Raw genomic sequence first — 24,985 nt, forward strand, 5'->3', positions numbered from 1 at the left:
AAGTCAAAGTACCTCCATGTAAGTGTTAAGAGTGGGCACAGATGGAAAAGAGGTGTTTGTCTTTGTATGAACCTCTGCACAATGTGTGAAGATATGTCTGAGCGGTCCCTGGGTTCGGGACACGAATAAATAACGGTTGTACTATAAACGTTCCTGACGCTCATTATTTCTCAACGCTACCTCATTGCCCAGCAGCCTGAATGCCGGCACCCTGAGCCAAGATAAACCATGCGGAGTAGCCATATAAGTACCACATTGATATAACCTCCCTAGGAAGCTGGGCGGAGAGGGTTACATATGTAAAATTAATACAGCCCAGATGTCTACTTTTTTCTTTGATGCATCTTTTGCGGTTTTACCTTTCTAATGGAAGATATCGAAGTTCTGCAGCTAATTGGATGTAAGTTTTGCTTCTGACATTGATTGACCCGTTGAGGATGTCATTGGTTACACTGTCAGGCATACCTGCCCAATAACTCCAGGTACACAGCGTGATAATAATCCTGGAGTCACAGCAACGTTAGTATCATATGCCAGATCTGAAGAATAACTTGCATCATTACCACACTATTGATCTGCACTGGCAGTTATGCATCTTTAAGGTTTTCAAATCCCTTCGAGCTAAACAGGGATGTTTTTGAAACTATGATAATTGCTGGAGATAGATCAAGGAGAGGTGTCGGAGAAATGGAAGACATGAATAGCCGAACTGCAGTGAATTGGATTATAGTTCCACTGAGCCATATATAGCTTATTTCTAAAAGTTCCTGTCTCTACTATGATTTATATGTATATTTGATAAAATACGTCCTCTAGATGCTGAAGGAAAAATAAATCTACGAACATTAGGTTACCTCTTTGTCTGAGTTACAATATCATATTGATATAAAACGAAAAGGCTTGATGGGCCAAAAAGCTTACATCTGTATCTATATTTCTACAACATGCATCCAATTTGCTTACCTGCAAAGTTGAGGACACAATAAAGTATGATGATGAGAATGCCCAGCACAATGGAGACCACACTCAGTAGCCTGGCCAGGCGTCCTAATCTCCGGGCTCCATCCACATCCCCCTGCTGCAAGCTGTTCCGTGACTAGTGAAATGGAGACAGATAGCGTTAAAAACTAAGGTTAGCAATGCCACTCGTGATTCTATGAAGGACCGCAGAAGTCACTGACTGTATAGTGTGAGCCAATGAAAACTGGTTAGAGATGGTCAACAAAACACATACACCTGTTGCGCAACACTTCTGTAGGCAACACTTCTGTAGGCTCAATCATATCAAGGACATGAAAGTAACAGGCATCAAGGAAAAACTAAACTCATGCAGACTTGATATTTTAAATTCAGAACTAAACTGGGGTGGATGATTTATGTCATTATGCTATGAAAATATATTGTATCACTAAATCTTAACTTTTTTCTTTTTTAAACTCACATTTTATTACATTTTTCAGGGCCCCCTCCCTTTCTCTCTTTTGATATAAAGAGGTCATTGTGCCCTGAAACAGTGTTTTGCCATTTTTGGGGGGTCATATTTTTGCATGTCTGTAGCATAAAAAACCCTACTATATCCTATTGAAAGAGACTTGGTGTCTTGCTGTCTACTGCATTACAGCAAGTATTATCTTTACCTGAAACATCACCAGGATGTATTTCGTACAGTACTGTAAGTGTACATGCTGCAATGTCATGTTACAAGAAAATGGATCGTGGTTTAAATTCAGTGGTGAATTTCCCATTAGTCCTGGGTCTAAGACGGCAAATATACATATGCATTTGCCGCGCTCGAGTCTACCAGGCCAAATGGGAAGGCAATTACATGCGGCAGCAGCCTCCTTGCTGCCGCCCTCGTCTCCTATTCGAATTTCAACATCAAATGATGCCGCGGACGTCACCAACGTGATGTCACACGGCGTCTCGTTGCCATTGCAATGCAGCATCGCTGCGTCAAATTATGTCACGGTGACGTCTGCTGCGTCATTTGACGCTGCGGTTCAGAAGGAGGAGGGTGGCAGGAAAGAGGAGGATGCTACAGCTACTGTAGGTGCCATGGGGCGGCGGATTTTCAAATCCGCTGCTGAATGTAGTTTTTTTTTTAATGGAGAAAGATAATAAAGTGACTTTATCTGGGTCGCACAAATCTTGCAATAAATCATGGCTCCTATGTAACCCTTTCTGTGCCTGAGGGACAGTGTTCAGACAGAGTTCACCCCTACTTTGCACAAATATAGGTTGTGGATCACCCGCAGTCTTCGCTCCACAGAAAGGGTTCTCGTGCCTGTTACCTGTGCAGTTAAACAGGTTACGGAGCAGGTAAAACAAAGCACAGGGAGAGAGAGAGGTGGGGTATAAAGTCCTGGGAGAGAAGAAGGGCTGGTGTTCATATATAAGTATGTAAATATTTTCTGTATATAGTGTACAATTTGTTAAGTTTGTTGCTTTTGTATTGATGTTTGTTAAAAAAAAATGTAATTAAAAAAAATACCCTTCTTTGCACAAAAGGACTGATGTTCGCTGAACATCACAAGGGCTGCTTAGAGTGAAAGTCCTCGTGACGTTTAGGAAACATCGTCAAGTCTCCCAACCAGTTAAAGAGGCAACATTAAATTCAATTAAATAACATACCGTATCAATAAAATTGGCTTCTTTAGAAAGATTCAATTATCATTAAAATAAAGTAAAAACCTTCCAAAGCTTTTATTTACCATGGAAAAGTGAAAGGTTTAAATAATTATCTAAAATACCTTTTTTTTTTTTTTTTACAGAAAAGATTAAACTAGATTTAACCCTATTAAACATGATTTAATCCTTAATTCACTTTTGTCCTTGGAGAAACGGTCCTTTAAGAGGCTAAATTAGGACCAAAGTTACTGTTATTGTAATCTCAAACATTGTTCCATTATCTTTCTTTTTTTAAGTTAATGATGAGTTTTTTCTGTAGGTAATGACACTAAAACCATTGCAATTAATTGTATATCTCTTCGACTTCTACTTCTTCTGTTTCAGCCCAACCATATGTGTTCCTTCATTACCTGATGTTTAGAGGACAGATGGAAGGAAAATAAAACAGGTTTGTACTGTTCAAGAAAAATCAGAAGTTATAGACTTTAGTAAGGAGTTTCAAAGCACTTTAGTAACATACAAAAAAAATATCAAAGATTGCTGTCTCCAAGGGAGAAAATAAATCTATTTGAACCATTTCATGTAACAATTCCTGATGTGTACATGTTAAAAAATAAAAATAAAAAATAAAAATGGATTTAGTCTTGCTTAAGAATACTTTGCTTTTATTTGATATTTATTACTATTACTTTGCTGTAACCAATATTACACATCATATTGGGAAACCTTGCAATAGGAATGAAAGATACCAACCAAAGATACAACCTTCTAACATAATACCTGAACATTCAGCGGTTGTGGAAAATCGTAATAAAAAAAGCATAGCAAACAATACTATATTTTTGAATACAATGACTTGTCATTGTCAAAATCCCACAATCAGCGCTAACTGTTGACAAATGAATATTGGCCTCTAGTGCCCTTTCAAAGATCTCCTGTGTAAAGTTATGAGATGAGGTGAGACTATGATGTTACCTACTGTGCCGGTGACATCTTGGACATATTTTGTGTGTGGTCCTTAATGGACAGCACTATTCATATACTGTAGCTATATTTTATTGTCATCATTGTTATCTTCTCTTTGCTCTACATTCTCTATCACTAAATAATTCTGATATTAAGAGTACAACGCTGGACTGATGTAGTTCTTGCTGAGCTGCCATTAGCTTTGCGGTCATATCTACTGACGTAATGATCTACATTTTAGTCGTGAGTGATGCTTTGGAGGGATCAGCAGAGTATTTTATGTACTTTGTTCTTCCTTAGGGGAAACCTGTAAGGCTGCATGTGGTAAAGAGACTCAATCATCTAACTTTTGAAGTACTTTATATATTGCACACTTCAAACCCTAGAATGTAGTGTGCAAGCTGGAGACAAGTAACTGTGCGCAATATATGTGCTCAATATATCACATGGCTGTTATTTGCATATTTAATATAGAAATGCAGATTTCCAGTGAAGAAACATCCAATGTGGCCACAGACACAATTAGTCTATACACAACTCACAGAATGCCACACACACGCAGGATTGTCTTGTCCAAATTAGGACATAACTAGAACATCATATCACACAAGATTCACAATGCTAAAATTAGGTATCTCACCCCTATCTGGTATAACCTGACATTCACATCAATGGCAGTTAACACTAGATCGGGGTGTGATACTCTGCATCCTCACTTAATGAATCCTGGCCAAAGTGTGATTGTCAAATAACAACATGCACGTGAAATTGGAGTGAGTGCGGTGGAATGGAAAACAGCCGTGTGAAGAGTGATCTCAAGAGATATGAAGCAGGGAACAGCAAAGTTAATTCGACACCTTTTCTGCTACAGGGGCCTGTATGGCTCTCTGGCAGAGATGTGCTGTAGGTTTAAACATTAAAAAAAGGCAAAACAAAAAGGCAAAAAATGCCTTAACTAAAAGTGGCCAATGTTTCTGTGGCATATGGGACAGTCTTCAGTTTTAATGTTTCTATTTACAATGTATATGAGTTTGCAAGTAAACGTTGCAAAGCATTGCAGGGTTAATCAGCAATGATAAAGTTTATGTATTTATTTTTAAACCACTATTTATCCATTAGACTGCAGTTTACTGCCACTTGCAGAATAACAGATGCCCTTATAGCGCGATAATAGCGGTTTATCACCCATAAACAGTATTTGGGAAAAAAAAGTCATATGATAGACCAAAAAATGGCAAATCTGACGTTTTTTGCCAGTAACTGCTATTCACAAAGCAGTGATAACTTTATTGTACTTTTAAAGCTCACCATTTCTTTTCACCAGCTAAAGGCTGACGCAAAAGAGATGGAGACATGCATTAAAGCATTTATTTTCTGCACAGCATTAATACTAGAGGCTGACAGGGGTTTCCAGGTGGTTCCCATGGGTGTCCAGGGTGGGGGGGGGAGGGGAGGATGGGGGTCGGACACCATTATGAACACCATTATTAAAAATCAAAAGACCAAAAATAAACCACAATTAAAAAGCAAACACCAAAAACCCCCAGAAATAAACAATTGAAAACACAACAAAAAATGCCATAATTCAAAATCAAAACACAAAATAAATTGCAGAAATATTTAAAAGCAAAGCACCCTCCCCTGCTACCCATTGATTGGCACAGTATTAAAGCATGCCCATATAATATGGGCATACTTTGCCACTATAGCAATGAATGGGGGAGAACATAAAAACAGTCCCAAAATCAAATCAAATACATTACATAGAAAAATCAACACATTAGAAATGCCAATAAACCAATTGATTTGCAAGTGGTATACCATTGCCATATAATAAGGGCATGATTTGACACTATGGCAGTCAATGGTCAACCTAAAAAAGAAACAACCACCAACAATATCCAATCCAATCAAAACAATCACCAAATAAAACAACAATAAACAAGTAAACACAACAAAATTACCATCAATCAATAAAGCAACTACCAAATAAACACCAGAATTATAAATTAAAACACCCCCCAAAAAATCAATAAAGAAAGAAAACTCCAAATAAACACCATTATTAAAAATCAAAAGACCAAAAATAAACCACAATTAAAAAGCAAACACCAAAAACCTCCAGAAATAAACAATTGAAAACACAACACAAAATGCCATAATTCAAAATCAAAACACAAAATAAATTGCATAAATATTTAAAAGAAAATCACCAAAATACATTTAAAAGAAAGAAAAGCACACATTTGCCAAAAAAAAGCAGCATTGCTTGTTACTGTATGTATGTATAGCCCTAATGGGCAATGAAAACAAAATAAAATGAAACAACATGTAAAAAATAAATAAAAAATAACATACATTCAAGGTTTTTACTTACCTTTTAGTTGTCTTCACCCTCCAATTTCCGTGGTCTCAGCAAGTTCTCGAACAAATCCACGATCCAAAACAGCAACAGGCATCAGGTAAAGTCCAAAGTCCTTTCCATAGCCCCTTTAGGGCTATACATACATACAGTGACAAGCAATGCTTTTATTTCGGCAAATGCGTGCTTTTATATCTTTTAAATGTATTTTGGTTCTTTGCTTTGAAATATTTATACTATTTATTTTGTTTTTTGATTTTTAATGATGGGAATTTTTGGGGTGTTTTCAATTGTTTATTTCTGTTACTTTTTTGTTGTTTGCTTTTTAATTGTGGTTTATTTTTGGTCGCATGCTTTTTTAATAATGGTGTTTATTTGGAGGTTTCTTTTATTTATTGATTTTTTTGGTGTTTTAATTGTTTACACTGGTGTTTATTTGGTATTTGCTTAATTGATTGCTAGTAATTTTGTGGTGTTTACTTGTTTATTATTGTTTATTTGGTGATTGCATTAGATATTATTGGTGGTTGTTTATTTTTTAGGTTGACCAGTGATTGCTATAGTGTTAAATCATGCCCATATTATATGGGCATGATGTACACACTGTGCCAATCAATCGGTTTATTGGCATTTGTAATGTGTTTATTTTTCCATGTAATGTGTTTTATTTTGGGCCTGTTTTTTTTTTTTTTTTTTAGCTTTATTGCTACATAGTGGCAAATCATGCCCATATTATATGAGCATGATGTACCCGCTGTACCAATGAAAGGGTGGAGGGTGGTGGTAGTTGCCTGGGGAGGGTGGGTTAACCCCTTAATTACTATAGCGGTTATTAACCATTACATTGTATTTTTTTATTGTATTGTTTCTGGCAATGGAGGACATGGATGGTGATGAGGATGAGGATGGCCTTCATTGTGGCAGGCTGGCAGGGTTGAATGCAAGTTTTATTTACTTTATTTCTGCTGGTTAATGTTTTATTTTAAATGGGCAAATGCACTAGTAATTATATCTGGATAATAGTAATTTTTCCCATTACCGTACTGTATGTATTGGGGGGGGGATGTATTTATTTGAATGTATGCATCATTTTTTTTTTTAGGCACAGGATTGGTACCACAGGCCAGCGGGGTCCCCCGGACACCCGTGGGAACCTCCTAAGGAACCTCGGACACCCGCGGGGACCAGCCAAGGGCTCCCACCGGCCTCTGGTATCATTCCTTTACATACAATTAAAAAATTGCTTTTGTGTGTGTTAGGGGGTTATGGGGGTGTTGGGGGCACAGGGGGTGGGTGGATTGTGTATTGGTGGGTAGTACATATTTCAATGTTTATTGGTTGCAATTGCTCCCAATAAACCTGCTATTGTGCCTTAACCCCTTCATTGCCTTAGCGGCTATCCGCAAAGGTAATGAAGCTGCTTTAATGTAAATTTTATTAATAGTGTGCGGGAGCAGGTGGTTTCCTAAGCTGAACCACTTTGATTTCTGCCTCAGGGACCCCCTGCTTTCCAAGTTACAGGCCCCAGGATGGGGCATTGGGTGCCGGTATCGCTACCATTTTAAAATCATCCTCATCATGTGACTTGGGGAGATACCGGCACCCCATACTAGGGCCAGTAACTCGGGAAGCAGGGGGTCCCTGAGGCTGAAATCAATGTGGGTTATCACAGGAGACCCCCTGCTCCCGCACACTATTAATAAACATTAAATTAAAGCTGCTTCATTACCATAGCGCATATATATAATCACCACGACTATTAAGGTTATGGTGGGTAAAAAAGTGACTAAAACCCTCCACAGTAAAGCATAAAGCAACTGTAAATATTCCTGTATATTCATTTGCATGTCTTAGACAGGTCTGCAACCCTGTCTTTCACCATTATCACCCAGCAATCAGCACTTCCACTGCAGCAAGGGATTCTGGGAAATGACATGCAAATGAGCACACAGTGCCACTTTTTATCTCATTCTCACATTACATGAGCAACCCTTAGTCAATGCATGCTGCTTTAAACACAGCTTTTAAGCAAGGACTTGGGAGATGCAAAGTCAGTTAAGAGTGGGTGATGATCGCCTTTCTGAAAAGGGTTCACCACGATTTCTTTCAGCTGCAGGGAGAGCCGCCTCTCCCTGCGCAAATCTCGCCCGAAATAAATGTTTTTATATAAATTTTATCACTCTAGTGTAGATGAGCAGGGGGTCTCCGGAGCAGAACCGCGTTGATTTGAGGTCCGGGGACCCCTGATTCCCGAGATACAGGCCACGTTATGGGGTGCTGATATCTCCTATGCATTTTATTCCCACAGTCACGTGACACGGGACATTTAATGCATAGGAGATACCGGCGTCCCATACCGGGGTTTGTATCTCGGGAAGCAGGAGGTCCCCGGACCTCAAATCAACGCAGTTCTGCTCCGGAGACCCCCTGCTAATCTACACTAGTAATAAAATGTATATTAAATCAGCTGCTACCCATAATAAACATTAAAAAGACAACAACACTAATACCCACTTCCTCTACCCCCACATGATTGATACCAGAGGCTGCGGTTGTCTGGGGGTCCTCAGGTGGTCCCCGTGGGTGTCCAGGGGTCCTCAGGTGGTCCCCACGGGTGTACGTGGGCCCTCAGGTGGTCCCCACTGGCCTGCGGTACCAATTCTGTCCAACATTTTAATCAATACATTTAAATAAAACCCCTCCTTCCTCACCCCCCCAACACATACAGTACAGTAATGGGCAAAAGAACTATTATCCAGATATGGATAATAGCTCATTTGCCCATTATTAAATAAAACATTAGCCGGCCAGCATAAATCAAGTAATTAAACCTTTCTACTTACCCCTGCCATCAGGAATGGCATCCTTGTCAGCATATTGCAGGTCCATGTCCTCTGATGCCAGCAATAATACATGAAAAAATACAATCTAATGCCCCTAGCCCCTTAATCACCTTAGCGGTTAATAACGCTATAGCAATTAATGGGTTAACCCACTCTCCCCCGCTACCCACCCGGAAGGCCTAGCCACCCACACCAGGACCACAATACCCACCCTGTACACATTGATTGCAATTGTGGTAAATCATACCCATATAATATGGGCATGATCAGCCACTATAGCAGTCAATGGTCACCCTAATAAAAAAGCATGAAGGCCAAAAATACACAATAATAAAATTTATATACAAGCACCTAAACACCCCAACTCAAGAAATAAAAGCACTAGCCAACCAATTCCATAAATAAAAGCGCTAGCCAACCAATTAAATACATAAAAGCACTAGACAACCAATTAAATAAATAAAAGCAATAGCCAACCAATTAAATAAATAAAATCACTAACCAACACAGCAATTAATGAATTTAAACTACTAGCCAACAAATCAATTAATTAATAAAAACACTAGCCAACACATCAATTTAAAATAGTAGCCGTCAAAAGGAATAATTAATTAAAAACGCTAAACAATCGGAAAATGAAATAAAATCAAGCCGTCCAAATTACAAACAATTTAAGCCAAACAATATACAGAAATAGAAATAACAATAATAAATAGAAAAAAAAGCATTTGCCCAAAAATGCATTGGCTGTCACTGTATTGATCTGTACCTAAACGGCACAGATTAATACATTATCAGTCAATGGGCAATGGAACACATTAAAAATAAAAAAATACAAAAAAGAAACCTGTAAAAATAAAATTACATACATTCAATATTTTTCTTACCTTTAGAAGTGTTGACCATCCGAATCCCAGCATTTCAGGAAGCTCTCGTACCGCGACATCATCAAAGTCAATCCAACGCCATCCACCTTGAAGATCCGGAACAGGTAACAAAATTCTTCTTTATTTTATCTTCTATCATTTTCTTCTATCTTCATCTGTCATTATTTATTTCTTATCTTTAATGTTGTATCTTCTGTCTTCATCTGACAATCCAACCCCATGGTAAATCCCAACTAATGTTGTTGTCTTCCTCCTGTTAAAATGAGGCATCTGGGCCTTATATAGGGCCTGTGATGTCACATTTTCAGGTCAGATGGTACAGCTGCAATCTGATTGGACACTGTATCATGTGCCCGCCTTTTTTTCCTGTTAAGTATGCAACGTCATCTCCAACTTGTTTTAGTTGGTCCGCTTGATAATATTTAATAATATCCGGAACCCCATGCCTCCATTTGCCCATGGGGCTAACATTACCGATCTCGCCACTCTCGGTCTTTTGTCATTCCATATGAATTGGAAAACCTGATTTTGTATGTTTTTAAGCTCATGGAGAGGGATGATTATCGGGAGGGTTTGGAAGTGATATAGAAGTCTTGGTAGGATGTTCATTTTTACTGAGGCAATTGTTCCCAGCCATGATTGTGATGGTGAAGGGGTACTGTAACAGGGGATTTATCCCTGTTCACAAATGTGCCTATAATCCAGCAGTGTGGTGGTTAACTGCTGGTAGGCAATTAATTAACCACACCTGGCTGATTACAGGTCTTAGAAAAAGCCTGCCTCTGAGACAGGAAGAGAGACTCCTGAGCACACATGTGAGCTGAACAAGGAGACAGACGTCTTGACCCTGCCAGAAGAGACTGCACGCTGCCAGCAAGACACAGGGGAAAGTACTTCTAAACCTGGATCCTGACATTGCCTTATCACACAAAGGTGTGGACACCAGGAGAACAAAGAAGCCTTCCTCTACAAGAAAACAGATAAGACTTTTCTTATAAGACTGTTATCTATGTCTTTATGTATATATAAATGTCCCTATGACTTGGGCCGGTGAATCGTAACCACACATTTAAAGAGAGCTGGACTACAAGTGTACAGTATATATACTCCAAAGTGGAGCGGATTTTGTTTGCTGATTTACATGTTTGCTGTGTTTAAAATGAAAGGCGCAATAAAGCCTTATTTTAATTTCACCTTAAAACAGTCTCCATTGCATACCTCTGAACACGTCTCTTACATATGGTGTCAGAAGTGGGATGAGAGGTGGCCCTTGAAGTTAAAAGGGCCCCCGGAGATTGCCTGTGAATTTTTTTGTGCTTTTTGCCTGCATACAGTTTTACAAATAGCCTGAGCAACAAAAACAAAGATTCACCTGCAGCAGAGATCAGAATTAAAGGTATACACATCCAGGCAGGAAATCTACACTGCACTGAAGAAAGCCACAAAACCACAGATGGACTCTTTCTCCCGATTCCAAGAGGAGAGAGAGAGACTGTGCTGAAGCAGGTAAACCTTACTTGCCTATCACAATAAAGTGTAATATGGTTGTTGAAATAGGGGCTTTGCCTTCCAGCCGTAGTCAGGGTTCAAGAAGTGAGTTGGTGCTCCAATGAAAGGAGCTAGGTTTTGTTTATTGTTTTCTTAAAAAAAACAAAACAATTTTGTGCTGAAGCAGTGAGTACAGATGGTGATCCACGAACGGTACTGATTCTGCAAGTAAAGGCTGCCACACCGCATAGGACTACCAGCTGTGAATGGAGTATATGCAGAAAAGTGTGAAAATTGATGCAAGACTGTGCTGAAGCAGGGGAATTTTCAGAAAACAAGTGCTAAGTGTAAAATTGCCCTATCGGAATAAAAAAAAAAAAAAGGGGATTGCTGAACTGTGTAAAAGGTAACCCAAAGCCAATTGCTGAGTGTTGAGTCACCCTGCCGGGAGTGAAAGAAATATTCCACTGCAAAGAATATATTTTTTTCTGCAAGTAAAGTCTGTCTATGTATCTTGTGAGTAAAACAGGCACCCAAAGTGTGAATAGTGAATGCCATAATACCCAAAGATGAGACTGAAAATTACTGAACTCAAGCAGAAAACCACATTATTTTGCTGAAGCGGAGGGATTGTACCTAGCAAGTAAATGGTGTAAAGCAAATAAAAGTTTTTACTTAGCAACTGCAAATCCAGTATACCTAATGAGAAAGAATGTGTGCACAGTACCGCTGATGTTTTAAAACTTACTAAAGGAAAGAAAAAGTCTACGGAGATGCCTGTGAGAGCTACGACCTCTACAAGCAAAATATGCCCACCGGTAGGACTATCACAAGCTGGTGTTCTAGAAAATACACTGGCAAAAGCTGCAATAGCGCCTCCATAGGTCAGGAAGAAAAATGCACCTGATAGCCCCAAAATGGAGGACAAGATGCGGTGTTCCTGTAATGAACCCTACCCCACGGAAGAGTGGCCCTTCCAGTCCGATGCGGAGGAAGACATCTCTTACGGGGAAACCAAATTGAGTCACACCCACACAACACCCCAAGAATGGTGGGGGTGCCTGAACTCGGTATGAACCGAAAAGACCGCTCCCTATGATGACGATTATGATCGACAGGAGAAAGAGCTGGAGCAACAAATCACCGAATATTTCTGTCAGCTAATACAGTTGCAAGAAAAGCATGGTGGATCCAGTGAAGCGGCTAAAATTTCAAATGAAGATGGAGACCCCAGTATCCCCGAGGGGACGGAGTCATCCAAAACAAAAAGGCGAAAAAAGAAAAAGAAAAGCGGTTCTTCACGTACCGTGGAAGGAACAGACACGTCCGCAGATCCCACGGAGAAAAAGGGGGACCGAGATGCCCTGCAGCCTAGAGAAAATGGAGAATTCGTCATGCGAATGACCAAATTTCCAGAGGGCCCAAGGCAGAAGTCGGGTAACCCAAAGAAGTGTCTGTCTGGTGCCAACAGTGAGGAACCCTCAATCAACCATCCCAGGGAAGTGAAGCCGGAACCAGTGAGTGACGATCCCTTGACCAGCCCTGAAGATGCCCTGAAAATTGCCAGGTGTGACTGTGATCTGCTCCGGGAACAATTGAAATTGAAGAAAGATGGTTACGCAGAGCTACTGAAAAATAACGTGGAGCTACAGAAGAATGTGCTCACGATGTACTCTTTGGCCAGGACAGAATTGGCGATCTCAAGACTGAGCTTGATACTGCAAACGCTACTATTACCGCCATGGATGAAAAGCTTAGCCAATTTGATAAAATGATGGCTAAGCTGAAGCGGAAGTATGAGGAGGCACTGAAGGAGATTACAGTTTTTCAGCAAGATGTTCACAATCTTCGCGCAGCACTGGATGCCTCACAGCATGAGATCAACAGCAGCCACACAAAACTGGAATTCTCCAGTAAGGAACTACACAGTCTCGCTGAAGAGCTGGACAATTCTAAAGAAACTATAGTCAATCTTAATACAGATCTCAATGTCTCTCAGAAGGAGCTTCAGACCCTCAACCTAGAGAAGGAAATCTCACGCCAGGAGACTGTCATTCTCAAAGCAGATGTGCGTAAATGTAAGGAGAACTACATGGAGGCCCTGAAAATTACAGAGACTGCAAAAAGAGAAAATTTAAGACTGAAAGAAGAGAATTCTCATTTGACAGACTACGTCAAGGAAAAAAATGAAAAGCTGCACGAGCTGAAAGAAATAAATAAAGTTTTGGAAGAGGAAAAGTTTGAAGCAGAGCACCGACTGCAGAACCAACTGCAAGGTCTGCGTATGCACGTCCAGAATGTTGAGGAGAAGCAGCAAACTCTGCAGGAAGACAATCTGCAGGCTGAAAAATAAATAAAAGTGCTGCAAGAACGTCTGATTACCCAGTATGTCCCCGCAAAGCAGCATGAGAAACTGAAGGCTACCCTGAGCATCACCAAAGCATCGCTAGAGGCCAAGCTTAGAGCCCAGGTGACTCGGCACAAGAGGGAGCACAAGAAGGTTCAGAAACTGAGACAAGTAACTGTGGCCCAAGCAAAGAAATTCACAGTGCTTCACAATACAATGAAAATTTGGAAGCAAGCTCAAAGAAAGCAAAGTGCGCAGATAAATTCCCTGAGAATAGACTTGCAAGACGCACTCAAAAAACAGGGATCTCTTGCGGATGAGATTACAGTACTACAAGGACAAGTATTGACCCTGACCAAGCATCAGTATCCCACAGCCACAAAAACCCAAAGGAAAAAGGGTACAGTGAGAGCTGTGAGCACCACTCGCCTAAAAAACAAGGTTGCAAAGTCTGAACCACCTAAACAAGCACTAGCTAAACCTTCAGCCACCGAACAGGCAACAAAAAAAGGTATACTGCACCGACACACTTTATTCGAGCAAATACCCAGTATGTACCTGGCAGATACCTGGAATGCGCCGCTCCTCACCTTTGACAAGCCCGGTTGCGTTTGCCTTCCCAGCCTGAGTTCATGCCTGGCTGACGGGCGGCTGATCTGTTAAATGATAATGATTAGGATTTAATAGGCTGCAATGCTTCGCGTGTCTACCAGATGGCATAAATTCATGAATTGTAATGCAGTATATATATATACTGTGCAGTATTGCAGCCAGCAGGAATAAAATGCATCAATCCCTGCCTGGAAAATACCTCAATGCACTCGGGCAGAAAACAGTCACAAACCTCAATACACCCGGGTATACCCGAATTCGTGGGACTAGCCGAGTTCGAATAAAGTGTGTCGCCAGTGTACGTGCAGAATCAAAACCAGAAGAATCCTTAGCTGATGAAGCTGAAAAGATGGGACATTCTCTGGAAGTGGATGTGGAATTGCAACTCAATCCCAAAGAAACTGAACTAGCATTGAGTGGAAAAAGAGCAGAGAGACAGCTTCAAGAGCGGAAAACTCAAAGGGCTATTCTTAAACGCACTGCAACTGTTCCATACAGTCTGCCTACAATAAGAGGAGCACCCGACGCAAGGGAAATCTCATGACCACGCACGCAGTAAAAAGACTATTCTTGGAAAAAGTCCTCCTCGAGCGACTGAGGAGTGCTGATCTCAAGCACCTTCGGGAGGAGACACGAATAAACTGGACAAAGGGCTCCAGTCCCAGCGGGACTGAGGGTTCTCTTCCTCCATCCATTCTCATTCAAGTCACAGAGATATCTAGAATGAGAGTGGAAGGATGGGCTTCGGCCGTGGCAAGCCCGAGCTTTCCACAAACAAGGGAGGTATGTAACAGGGGACTTATCCCTGTTCACAAATGTGTCTCTAATCCAGCAGTGTGGTGGTTAACTGCTGGTAGGCAATTAACTAACACCACTTGGCTGATTACAGGTCTTAGAAAAAGCCTGCCTCTGAGACAGGAAGAGAGACTCCTGAGCACACATGTGAGCTGAACAAGGAGACAGACGTCTTGACCCTGCCAGAAGAGACTGCACGCTGCCAGCAAGACACAGGGGAAAGTACTTCTAAACTTGGATCCTGACATTGCCTTATCGCACAAAGGTGTGGACACCAGGAGAACAAAGAAGCCTTCCTCTACAAGATAACAGATAAGACTTTTCTTATAAGACTGTTATCTATGTCTTTATGTATATATAAATATCCCTATGACTTGGGCCGATGAATCGTAACCACACAGTTAAAGAGAGCTAGACTACAAGTGTACAGTATATATACTCCAAAGTGGAGCGGATTTTGTTTGCTGATTTACATGTTTGCTGTGTTTAAAGTGACAGACGCAATAAAGCCTTATTTTAATTTCACCTTAAAACAGTCTCCATTGCATACCTCTGAACACGTCTCTTACAGTTACCCAGGCCATTAATAAAGGTATTTGGCCCGGCTGGGTGCCCCTGGGCCATATTGGGGAATTGTGAGTGTCAGCTCTTCAACCCAATCATGGCATGCAACTGCATGTATAATAAAGATGTATGTGTCGTTTTACTGTTCCAGGAGTGCCAACCAGCGGAGATGTGCATGAGTACATGAGTTTCAGGGACGATTTTACGGTAAAATGTTGTCGGGGTGTGTTTGGATAGAAGGGGGCCAGTGTTGCGGGTTACCCCGAAACATGTACTCAGGAATCCCCCCAGAATCCTGAGGACATGAGGAACACAGACAACCAGATAAAATCCTCCCTAGAAAGCAGTTTGCAGCTCACCGCCAAATCTCCCTGCTTCAGCACAGACCAGGGCAGTAAGACCGGGCAGGGAACTGGGTTAAATTACAGGTCACGGTATATGCCCAAACCCCAGAACCCAGTGGGGGTTCCGTACATCTCTCACCAGGTATAAGGTGTAGAGAGTTATGGGGGTTTTAAGTTAAAGTGTAGAGTGTCAGCTCTGCGACCCAGTGATGACTGTAATTGTATTAAAAACTGTCTGTGTGTCTCCCACCAGGGATAAAGGTGACGAGAATCATATCATGTTTTAAATGTATGGGTTATTGCAACGGTGGTTGCCTGTAAACTGTGCCAAGGAAAAGGGTTTTAAAAGCCAGCAGGCCGCAGCCCAGCGAATAGCTTTTAGCTAACTTCTGCTAGGAATGTCCTAGCTAGCGGAATTTCGCTGTGAGTGCTGGTTAGGTAAAACCATTAAAAAGGTTATCACGCAATTTTTATAAAGCCTTATAAAAATTGATGAATAAAAGTTTCCCAAGATTTATATGTTTAAAGTAATGTCAGAGGAAGTCATTCAGTGTAGATGAAAATCCCTTTGCATGGTAGCCAGAGTGTGTACTCCGCCCCTAAGATTCATAGGCAATCCAGGACGTGGAGGTGTTGAACTTTTGTTAGCAATGACGGGTGAAGGAAGAGAACTTCAATAAGCCTTCTGGCAAATTGTCCCTCTGCCCAGACTGAACGGCGTCAGGTAAGAGGGGCAGGGTCCCATATGCTAAGTGACAAGTGGGGGAAGATGGCGTTTGTCACACATGCCCAGTTGCTATGCTGAAGATCCCTCTGCCAAGCTACACAGGACTGGCAAAACTCCAAGAAAGGTGGGATAATTTATTCCCACGCAGAGATTGGCTGGCCAGGTTAGGTATATGGAGTTTTAACCCTATAATAAACCATGCAGCCCATAAGGTAACAGTTCCAGCTAAGTTCCATCTAAGATTCATCATGCGGTAAAGAGTTCCATCTTAGTTCCATCCTGTAACAATACTTAACATCGTAACTAGTACAGTAAGTATATTTGTTTATTGTAATTGTAAATCAAGCTGTGTATGTTCATTCTGTAAATAAATTACAATTTATTTTATCTCTTGCTTTGCTCAATCAAAGGATCCGGGTAATTTTGGTGTTAAAAGTTCTGGTCTCCTGTGACAATGATATCTGGAATTTGTTCCAGGTCAGCAGGTCTTTTTTAATTTTCTCAAAGAGGTGCGGATAGTTACTCTGGTAAGGGGAATTATATGAGCTTGCTATCTTAATTTCCAAGTATTTAATATGAGTGGAGCTCCATTTATAATTAAAATTTGCTCGTAGAAGGTTCATTTCTGTGGGTGGAAGTGATCAATTTAGAGCTTGCGATTTGTCGTTGTTGATTTTATACCATGAGACTCTACCAAATTGGTCTTGTTTAGATTGTAGATTAGGGAGGGATGTCAATGGATTAGCTAGTGTTAATATTATATCATCCGCAAATAAAGATATTTTATAATTGGACCCCCCGATTGGGATTCCCTATATATTGACTTCTTCTCTAATTGTTGCCACCAGGAGCTCAATTGACAATGCACAGAGGAGTGGGGACAGGGGACAGCCCTGTCTGGTTTCATTTTAAATTTTTATGGGTTGCAAGACACCTCTAAGGAGCATGACATATACTGTGGGTGTCGTGTAAAGGGCTCTAACGCCTTCCAGGAATGGGCCCAAGAATCCAAATATTAACATAGTTTGATCTAAGAATGCCCACTTTATCCTATCAAATGCTTTTTCAGCGTCTAAGCTCAATAGAATAGCCTTTGTACCAGTCAGGTACACGTGGTCAATGATGTTTATGATCTTTCGGATGTTGTCTGAGGCTTGTCTGCCCGAGACAAAGCCTACTTGATCTATATGAATCAGTCTTGGAAGGATCGGGTTCATCACAAAAACATGAGCCAATGATCATAAGGGATCACAGAAAGCCCCTAATGATTGCACTCAAGATAGGTCACACTGGGAATAATAGTGTAAACACAATGAAAGCTAGAAATAGCCTAACCCTGCAAATAGGGTCAACCACTGATTGTCACACAAGAGTACACAGAAAATAATAAAGTTTTAATATAACTGTAACAGGGGAGTTATCCCTGTTCAGGTAATGTGCCTCTAATCCAGCAGTGTGGTGGTTAACTGCTGGTAGTCAATTAACAAACACCACCTGCCTGATTAGATGGCTTAGAAAAGCCTGTCTTTTGAGACAGGAAGTGAGACTCTTTAGCTCACACCTGAGCTGAACTTGGAGACAGAGCAGGGATTATCCTTGACTCTCACAATTTGTCTTGAGCCCTGCCAGAAGAAACAGCAGAGCTGCTTTCAAGACACAAGGGAAACTTCTAAACCTGAATGCTGACAAAACCTGAGGAAAGGTAGCAACGCAGGAACAGAGAAGATTTTCCCTCCAAACCACAAGGAACAGATAAGACATTCATTTATGAGACTTTATATATCTGCTTATTTTCATGCTATATGTTTGGGGCTGGGAGACATGCTTATCTAAAGGGAGTGTGGACTGCATACAGTAGTATTTCACTAGAAATACTCCTAAGTGAATGGAAGCTTTGTTTACCCCTTGTTTGGATGGTTTCCTGATGTTAAGGAAACAGGCGCAATAAAAATCCTTATTTAATTTCACTATAACCAGACTCCCTTGCATACCTCTGTGAGCGTCCGCCTACATATGGTGTCCGAAGTGGGACGAGAGGGGGTTCTTGAAGTTAAGGAACCCGGAGTTTGGCTGTTTATGCTTTTTGCCTACAAATAGTCTGAGCAACAAAGATCTCATGCAGCAGAGACAGAGTTAAAGGGACACACCCAGGCAGGAAACTTACACTGCAGTGAAACTTACAAAACACAGATGGACTCTTTTCCCCAATCACAAGAGGAGAGAGAGAGTGACTGCTGAAGCAGGTAAATCTTATTTGCCTATCACAATAAAGTGTAATATGGTCATTGAAATAGGGGGTTTGCCTTCCAGCCATAGTCAGGGTTCAAGAAGTGAGTTAGCCCTTACATGGATAGGCGTTTGTTGTTTTCAAATGTTTAGCTGAAGCAGTGAATACAAATGGTGACCCATGAGCGGTACTGATTCTGCAAGTAAAGGCTGCCACACCGCATAGGACTACCAGTTGTGAATGGAGTATATGCAGAAAAATGTGAAAATTGAAGCAAGACTGTGCTGAAGCAGGGGAATTTTCAGTAAACAAGTGCTGAGGGTAAAATTGCCTACTATAAAAAAGGAACTGCTGAACTGTGTAAAAGGTATCCCAAAGTGTGAAGAGTGAATGTCATAATACCCAAAGTTGAGACTGAACTCAAGCAGAAAATCACATTATTTGGCTGAAGCAGAGAGATTGCACCTAGCAAATAAATGGTGTAAAGCAAACAGAAATTTTTACCTAGCAACTACACATCCAGCATACCTAATGAGAGATTATACCTAGCAAGTAAATGGTGTAAAGTAAATAGACGTTTTTACCTAGCAACTGCACATCCTGTATACCTGATGAGAGAAAATGCGTGCACAGTACTGCTGATATTGTAAAACTTATCCAAAAAAGAAAAAGTTTACAGAGATACCTGTGAGAGCTACGACCTCTACAAGCAAAATATGCCCACCTGTAGGACTACCACAATTGGGGGTTCTAGCAAATACAGTGGCAACAGCTGCAATAGCGCCTCCTGAGGTCAGGAAGAAAACTACACCTGAGAGACCCAAAATGGAGGACAAGATGCAGCGTTCCTGTAATGAACCCTACCCCATGGAAGAGTGGCCCTTCCAGTCCAAAAAGGGGGAAGACATCTCTTACGGGGAACCCGAACCAAGTCACACCCACAAAACACCCCAAGAATGGTGGCGGTGCCTGAACTCGGCACGAATCGAAAAGACCGCTCCCTTTGATGACGAATATGATCGGCAGGAGAAAGAGCGGGAGCAGTGGATCACCGAATATTTCCGTCAGCTATTACAGTTGCAAGAAAAGCCGGGTGGATCCAGTGACGCTGCTAACATTTCAAATGAAGATGGAGACCCCAGTATCCCTGAAGGGACGGTGTCATCCAAAACAAAAAGGCAAAAAAAGAAAAAGAAAAGCGGTTCTTCATGTACCGTGGAAGGAACAGACACGTCCGCAGATCCTGTGGAGAAAAAGGGGGACCAAGATGCCCTGCAGCCTAGAGAAAATGGAGAATTCGTCCCGCGGATAACCGAATATCCAGAGGGCCCAAGGCAGAAGTCATGTACCCCAAAGAAGTGTCTGTCCGGTGGCAATAGTGAGGAACCCTCAACCAGTCATCCCAGGGAAGCGGAGCCAGAACCAGTGAGTGACGATCCCTTGACCAGCCCTGAAGACGCCCTGAAAATTGCCAGGCTTGACTGTGATCTACTTCGAGAACAATTGAAACTTGAGAGAGAAGATAATGCTGAGTTACAGAAGACGGTCCTCGCAATGTACTCTGAATCTGGAACAGAATTGGACGATCTCAAGACTGAGCTAGATACTGCAAACGCTACTATTTCCGGCATGGATGAATAGCAAAGCCAATCTGATAAAATGATGACTAAGCTGAAGCGGAAGTATGAGGAGGCACTAAAGCAGATGACAGTCTTTCAGCAAGAGGTTCACACTCTTCGCGTAGAGCTGAATGCCTCACAACAGGAGGGCAACAATGTCCGGACAGAGGTGGACGTATCTCAGAAAGAGGTTCAGACACTCCGCAGAGCACTGGATGCCTCACATCATGAGACCAACAGCTGCCACACAGATCTGGAAGTTTACAGAAAGGAACTACACAGTCTCACTGAGGAGCTGGACATATCTAAAGAAACTATTGTCAATCTTGATACAGATCTCAAAGTCTCTCAGAAGGAGCTTCAGACCCTCAATCTAGAGAAGGAAGTCTCATGCCAGGAGACTGTCATTCTCAACGCAGATGTGCGTAAATGGAAGGAGGACTGCAAGGAGGCCCTGAATAGTAACGAGACTGAAAAAGGAGAAAATTCAAGATTAAAAAAAGAAAACTTAAAACTGAAAGAAGAAAATTTTCAGTTGACAGACGAAGTCAAGGAAAAGAATGAAAAGCTACACGAGCTTAAGGAAATAAATAGACTTTTGGAAGGTGAGAAGTTTGAAGCAGAGCACTGACTGCAGAACCAACTGCAAGGTCTGCGTACGCACCTCGAGAAGGCCGAGGAGAAGCAGCGAACTCTGCAGGAAGACAATCTGCAGGCTGTTAAAGAAATTCAACTGCTGCAGGAATGTCTAATGACCCAGTATGTCCCCGCAAAGCAGCATGAGAAACTGAAGGCTACCTGAGCATCACCAAAGCATCACTAGAGGCCAAGCTTAGAACCCAGGTGACCCGGCACAAAAGGGAGCACCAGAAGGTCCAGAAACTAAAACAAGTAATTGTGGCCCGAGCAAAGAAATTCATAGTGCTTCACAATGCAATAAAAATGTGGAAGCAAGCTCAGAGAAAGCAAAGCGTGCAGATAAATTCCCTGAGAAGAGACTTGCAAGATGCACTCAAAAAACAGGGATCTCTCGCGGATGAGATTACAGTCCTACAAGGACAAGTATTGACCCTGACTAAGCGTCAGAATCCCACAGCCTCAAAAACCCATGAAGACAAGGGTACAGTGAGAGCTGGGAATACCGCTCATCTGAAAGACAAGCTTGCAAAATTTGAACCACCTAAACATGCACTAGCAAAACCTTTAGCCACCTAACAGGCAACAAAAGAAGGTACACGTGCTGAATCAAAACCAGAAGAATCCTTAGCTGATGAAGCTGAAAAGATGGGACATTCTCTGGAAGTGGGTGTGGAATTGCAACGTAACCCCAAAGAGGCTGAACTAGCAACCCCATTGAGTGGGAAAAGAGCAGAGAGACAGCTTCAAGAGCGGAAAACTCAAAGGGCTGTTTTTAAACGCTCTGCAACTGCTGCCATACAGTATGCCTACAATAAGACGAGCACCCGACGCGAGGGAAATCTCATGACCGCACACGTAGCAAAAAGACTATACTTAGAAAAAGTCCTCCTCCAGCGACTGAGGAGTGCTGATCTCAAGCACCTTTGGGAGGAGACACGAATAAACTGGAGAAAGGGCTCCAGTCCCAGCAGGACTGAGGGTTCTCTTCCTCCATCCACTGTCATTCAAGTCACAGAGATATCTAGAATTAGAGTGGAAGGATGGGCTTTGGCCGTGGCAAGCCCGAGCTTCCCACAAACAAGGGAGGTATGTAACAGGGGAGTTATCCCTGTTCAGGTAATGTGCCTCTAATCCAGCAGTGTGGTGGTTAACTGCTGGTAGTCAATTAACAAACACCACCTGCCTGATTAGATGGCTTAGAAAAGCCTGTTTTTTGAGACAGGAAGTGAGACTCCTTAGCTCACACCTGAGCTGAACTTGGAGACAGAGCAGGGATTGTCCTTGACTCTCACAACTTGTCTTGGGCCCTGCCAGAAGAAACAGCAGCGTTGCTTTCAAGACACAGGGGAAACTTCTAAACCTGAATGCTGACAAAACCTGAGGAAAGGTAGCAACGCAGGAACAGAAAAGATTTTCCCTCCAAACCACAAGGAACAGATAAGACTTTCATTTATGAGACTTTATATATCTGTTTATTTTCATGCTATATGTTTGGGGCTCGGAGACATGCTTATCTAAAGGGAGTGTGGACTGCATACAGTAGTATTTCACTAGAAATACTCCCAAGTGAATGGAAGCTTTGTTTATCCCTTGTTTGGATGGTTTACTGATGTTAATGAAACAGGCGCAATAAAAAACCTTATTTAATTTCACTATAACCAGACTCCCTTGCATACCTCTGTGAGCATCCGCCTACAATAACGATAAAATCTGACAAAACACTAATTAAAATAAGTATAAGTAAAATCCCCATGCACTGGGAAGAGGCAGAAATGTGGTACCAGTAATCTATACTACCTACATAACATAAACATCTAGACTGATTTAATAAGCCATAAAGCCACACAAATGTAAGGGGCTGTAAGATTGCTACATCACAGGGAGAAACATGTAACCAGTATAAGCAGCCAGAGCACAAGTAGCCTCAGATTGGGGCATTGGCTGTAGGTAAGGTGAATATACGACCTGATCACATCCGTAGTATGGATGTGATTTCCCCGCTTGTGCCTTGGATAGATGTCCGGAGCAAACACTGTCTGCCATAAACCTCAGCCTTAAATGCATAAACGTCAGCGTGATGACGTCACGTAACCCCGACATATACGTTTTGCGCATCACCGTCATGTTTTTGTGATGTTCTCTGTTCCCCTAGGCACCAGGTAGAGTTTCTATGTTGTTTGTCTATGGTGAGCGACGTGTTCATTTGTGTTACCAAAGATTGGGTTCAACCTGTTCGCCAGGGTCTTACTATAGATTTTTAGGTCTGAATTGAGTAGAGATATTGGCCTATAATTTCCACACTGGAGGGGGTCTCTACCCTCCTTATACATGATGGCTAAATTGGCCATGGACATTGAGGTAGAAATAGCTGCGCCCTCCAGGAAGGAGTTGAATGTTTCGAGAATAAATGGGGACAGCACCATCTTAAATTTCTTATAGTACAGGTTGGAAAAACCATCTGGGCCTGGTGTTTTATTTGTTTTTAGAGATTTGATCGCATCTGATAGCTCTTTCTGCATAATTTTTTTATCTAATGCTTGGGAGTCTTCCTCTTTTAGATCAGGTAAGTTACACTGTTTTAAGTATTCAGATAAAGCCTCGGACCCTGTATGGCGACCTTTTACTGAATCTAGGTTATATAATTTTGCGTAGAAGTTTGAGAATTCCTGGGCTATCTCTTACTTGTTATATGTGGTCAATCCTGATTTAGTCCGAATCGTGCAGATTTGAGATTTTTACTCTCATACCTCTAAGTTTTTTTAGCCAGAAGCCGGCCTGCCTTGTTGCCCCTATCACATTAGAGTTGGTTTGTCCATTTTAGTGCTCTCTCTATTTCGTCAAGTTGGAGATGTTTAAGTTCAGTCCTCGTTTTGTCTAGAAGTTTGAGCAGAGAAGAAAAAAGTGTCCTCTGATGTGTTGACTCAGGTATAGTTGTTGAGGATAGTCCAGATAAATGCAAAAGAAGACAACAATATATCAATAAAGGTTATATACCTACAAAAGTACTTATAATAAAGTACTTGCACTTACAAATTAAATGTGGCTTGTACTGATAATTTTCATCCCATCCGGAATAGTAGGGGTTAATCAGGAAAGGAAATTAAATGTGACGTATACTGAAAATTTTCATCCCATCCAGAATAGCAGGGGTTAATCAGGAAAGGCTAGGAAATTTAGATATGGCCTGTACTGATGATTTTCTTCCCATCCGGAGTAGCAGGGGTCAATCAGGAAAGGCTAGGTCTCCAATGCATTCAAAGTATGCAATGGAAAGGAGAGAAAAAGAGCGAAAAGATCATGGCACAATAAATTTATTAACAAGAGATTGGTTAGAACAATTTTGCACTTACAGCCAATATGTATTAAAACAATGTTTTGGATAGCTTCTATTTCTACGTTCTAGAACATTCTTTCAACCTGAGGAGTTCCGCCTATAGTTAGGAGCCCACCGAGGAGGACCTCCATAGTCTGTCTCCCGATCCATAATGATGGACCTCAGGGCCACGTAAGTATGTACCACAGTCTCCCCGGACCTCAACCTCAATCTTGGCGGGCACGGGTCAAGGGGCAGACCATTCAGATGCAGGGGGGGGAGAAACCCTGCTGTCCGAGACACCTCTCTCTCCTCTTGCTTTTAGCTCCCGGAGCATCCAGAGATTCGCCGGGGTTTTTCGATGGATCCGTTTCAGTGTAGTGGATCATCCGCTGCTGTAGCATTCATCTCTAAGGCAGGCCAACATCCTTCCCGTTAGTATGCGGCTGTCCTTTCTTCAGCTCCCAGCGAGGACTCCGGAGATCTTCATTCGCGTCTGAGGGTAGGTAAGGGAAGGGGGAGGGTAGTTGAGGGGCGGGAGGGTGGTCGGGAAGGGAAGAGTATGGATAGGATATAGGGGGGGGGTCGGGAGACGCGGGAAAGGAGGCAGGGGAAAACTGGGGG

At 41.8% G+C, this 24,985-nt stretch overlaps 1 protein-coding gene across 1 annotated transcript in view; it reads right to left on the minus strand.

The window, feature by feature from the left end:
• Positions 1–24,985, minus strand: part of LOC142491539 (trafficking regulator of GLUT4 1) — a 41,876-nt gene that overhangs the window by 4,071 nt on the left and 12,820 nt on the right. Inside the window, exon 2 of the mRNA XM_075594251.1 lies at positions 964–1,096. Coding sequence (XP_075450366.1) covers positions 964–1,096 — 133 coding nt within the window. The remainder of the gene's footprint in view (positions 1–963; positions 1,097–24,985) is intronic.

The sequence above is a fragment of the Ascaphus truei genome, chromosome 3 (genome assembly GCF_040206685.1).
Source record: "Ascaphus truei isolate aAscTru1 chromosome 3, aAscTru1.hap1, whole genome shotgun sequence".
Classification (NCBI taxonomy): Eukaryota; Metazoa; Chordata; class Amphibia; order Anura; family Ascaphidae; genus Ascaphus; species Ascaphus truei.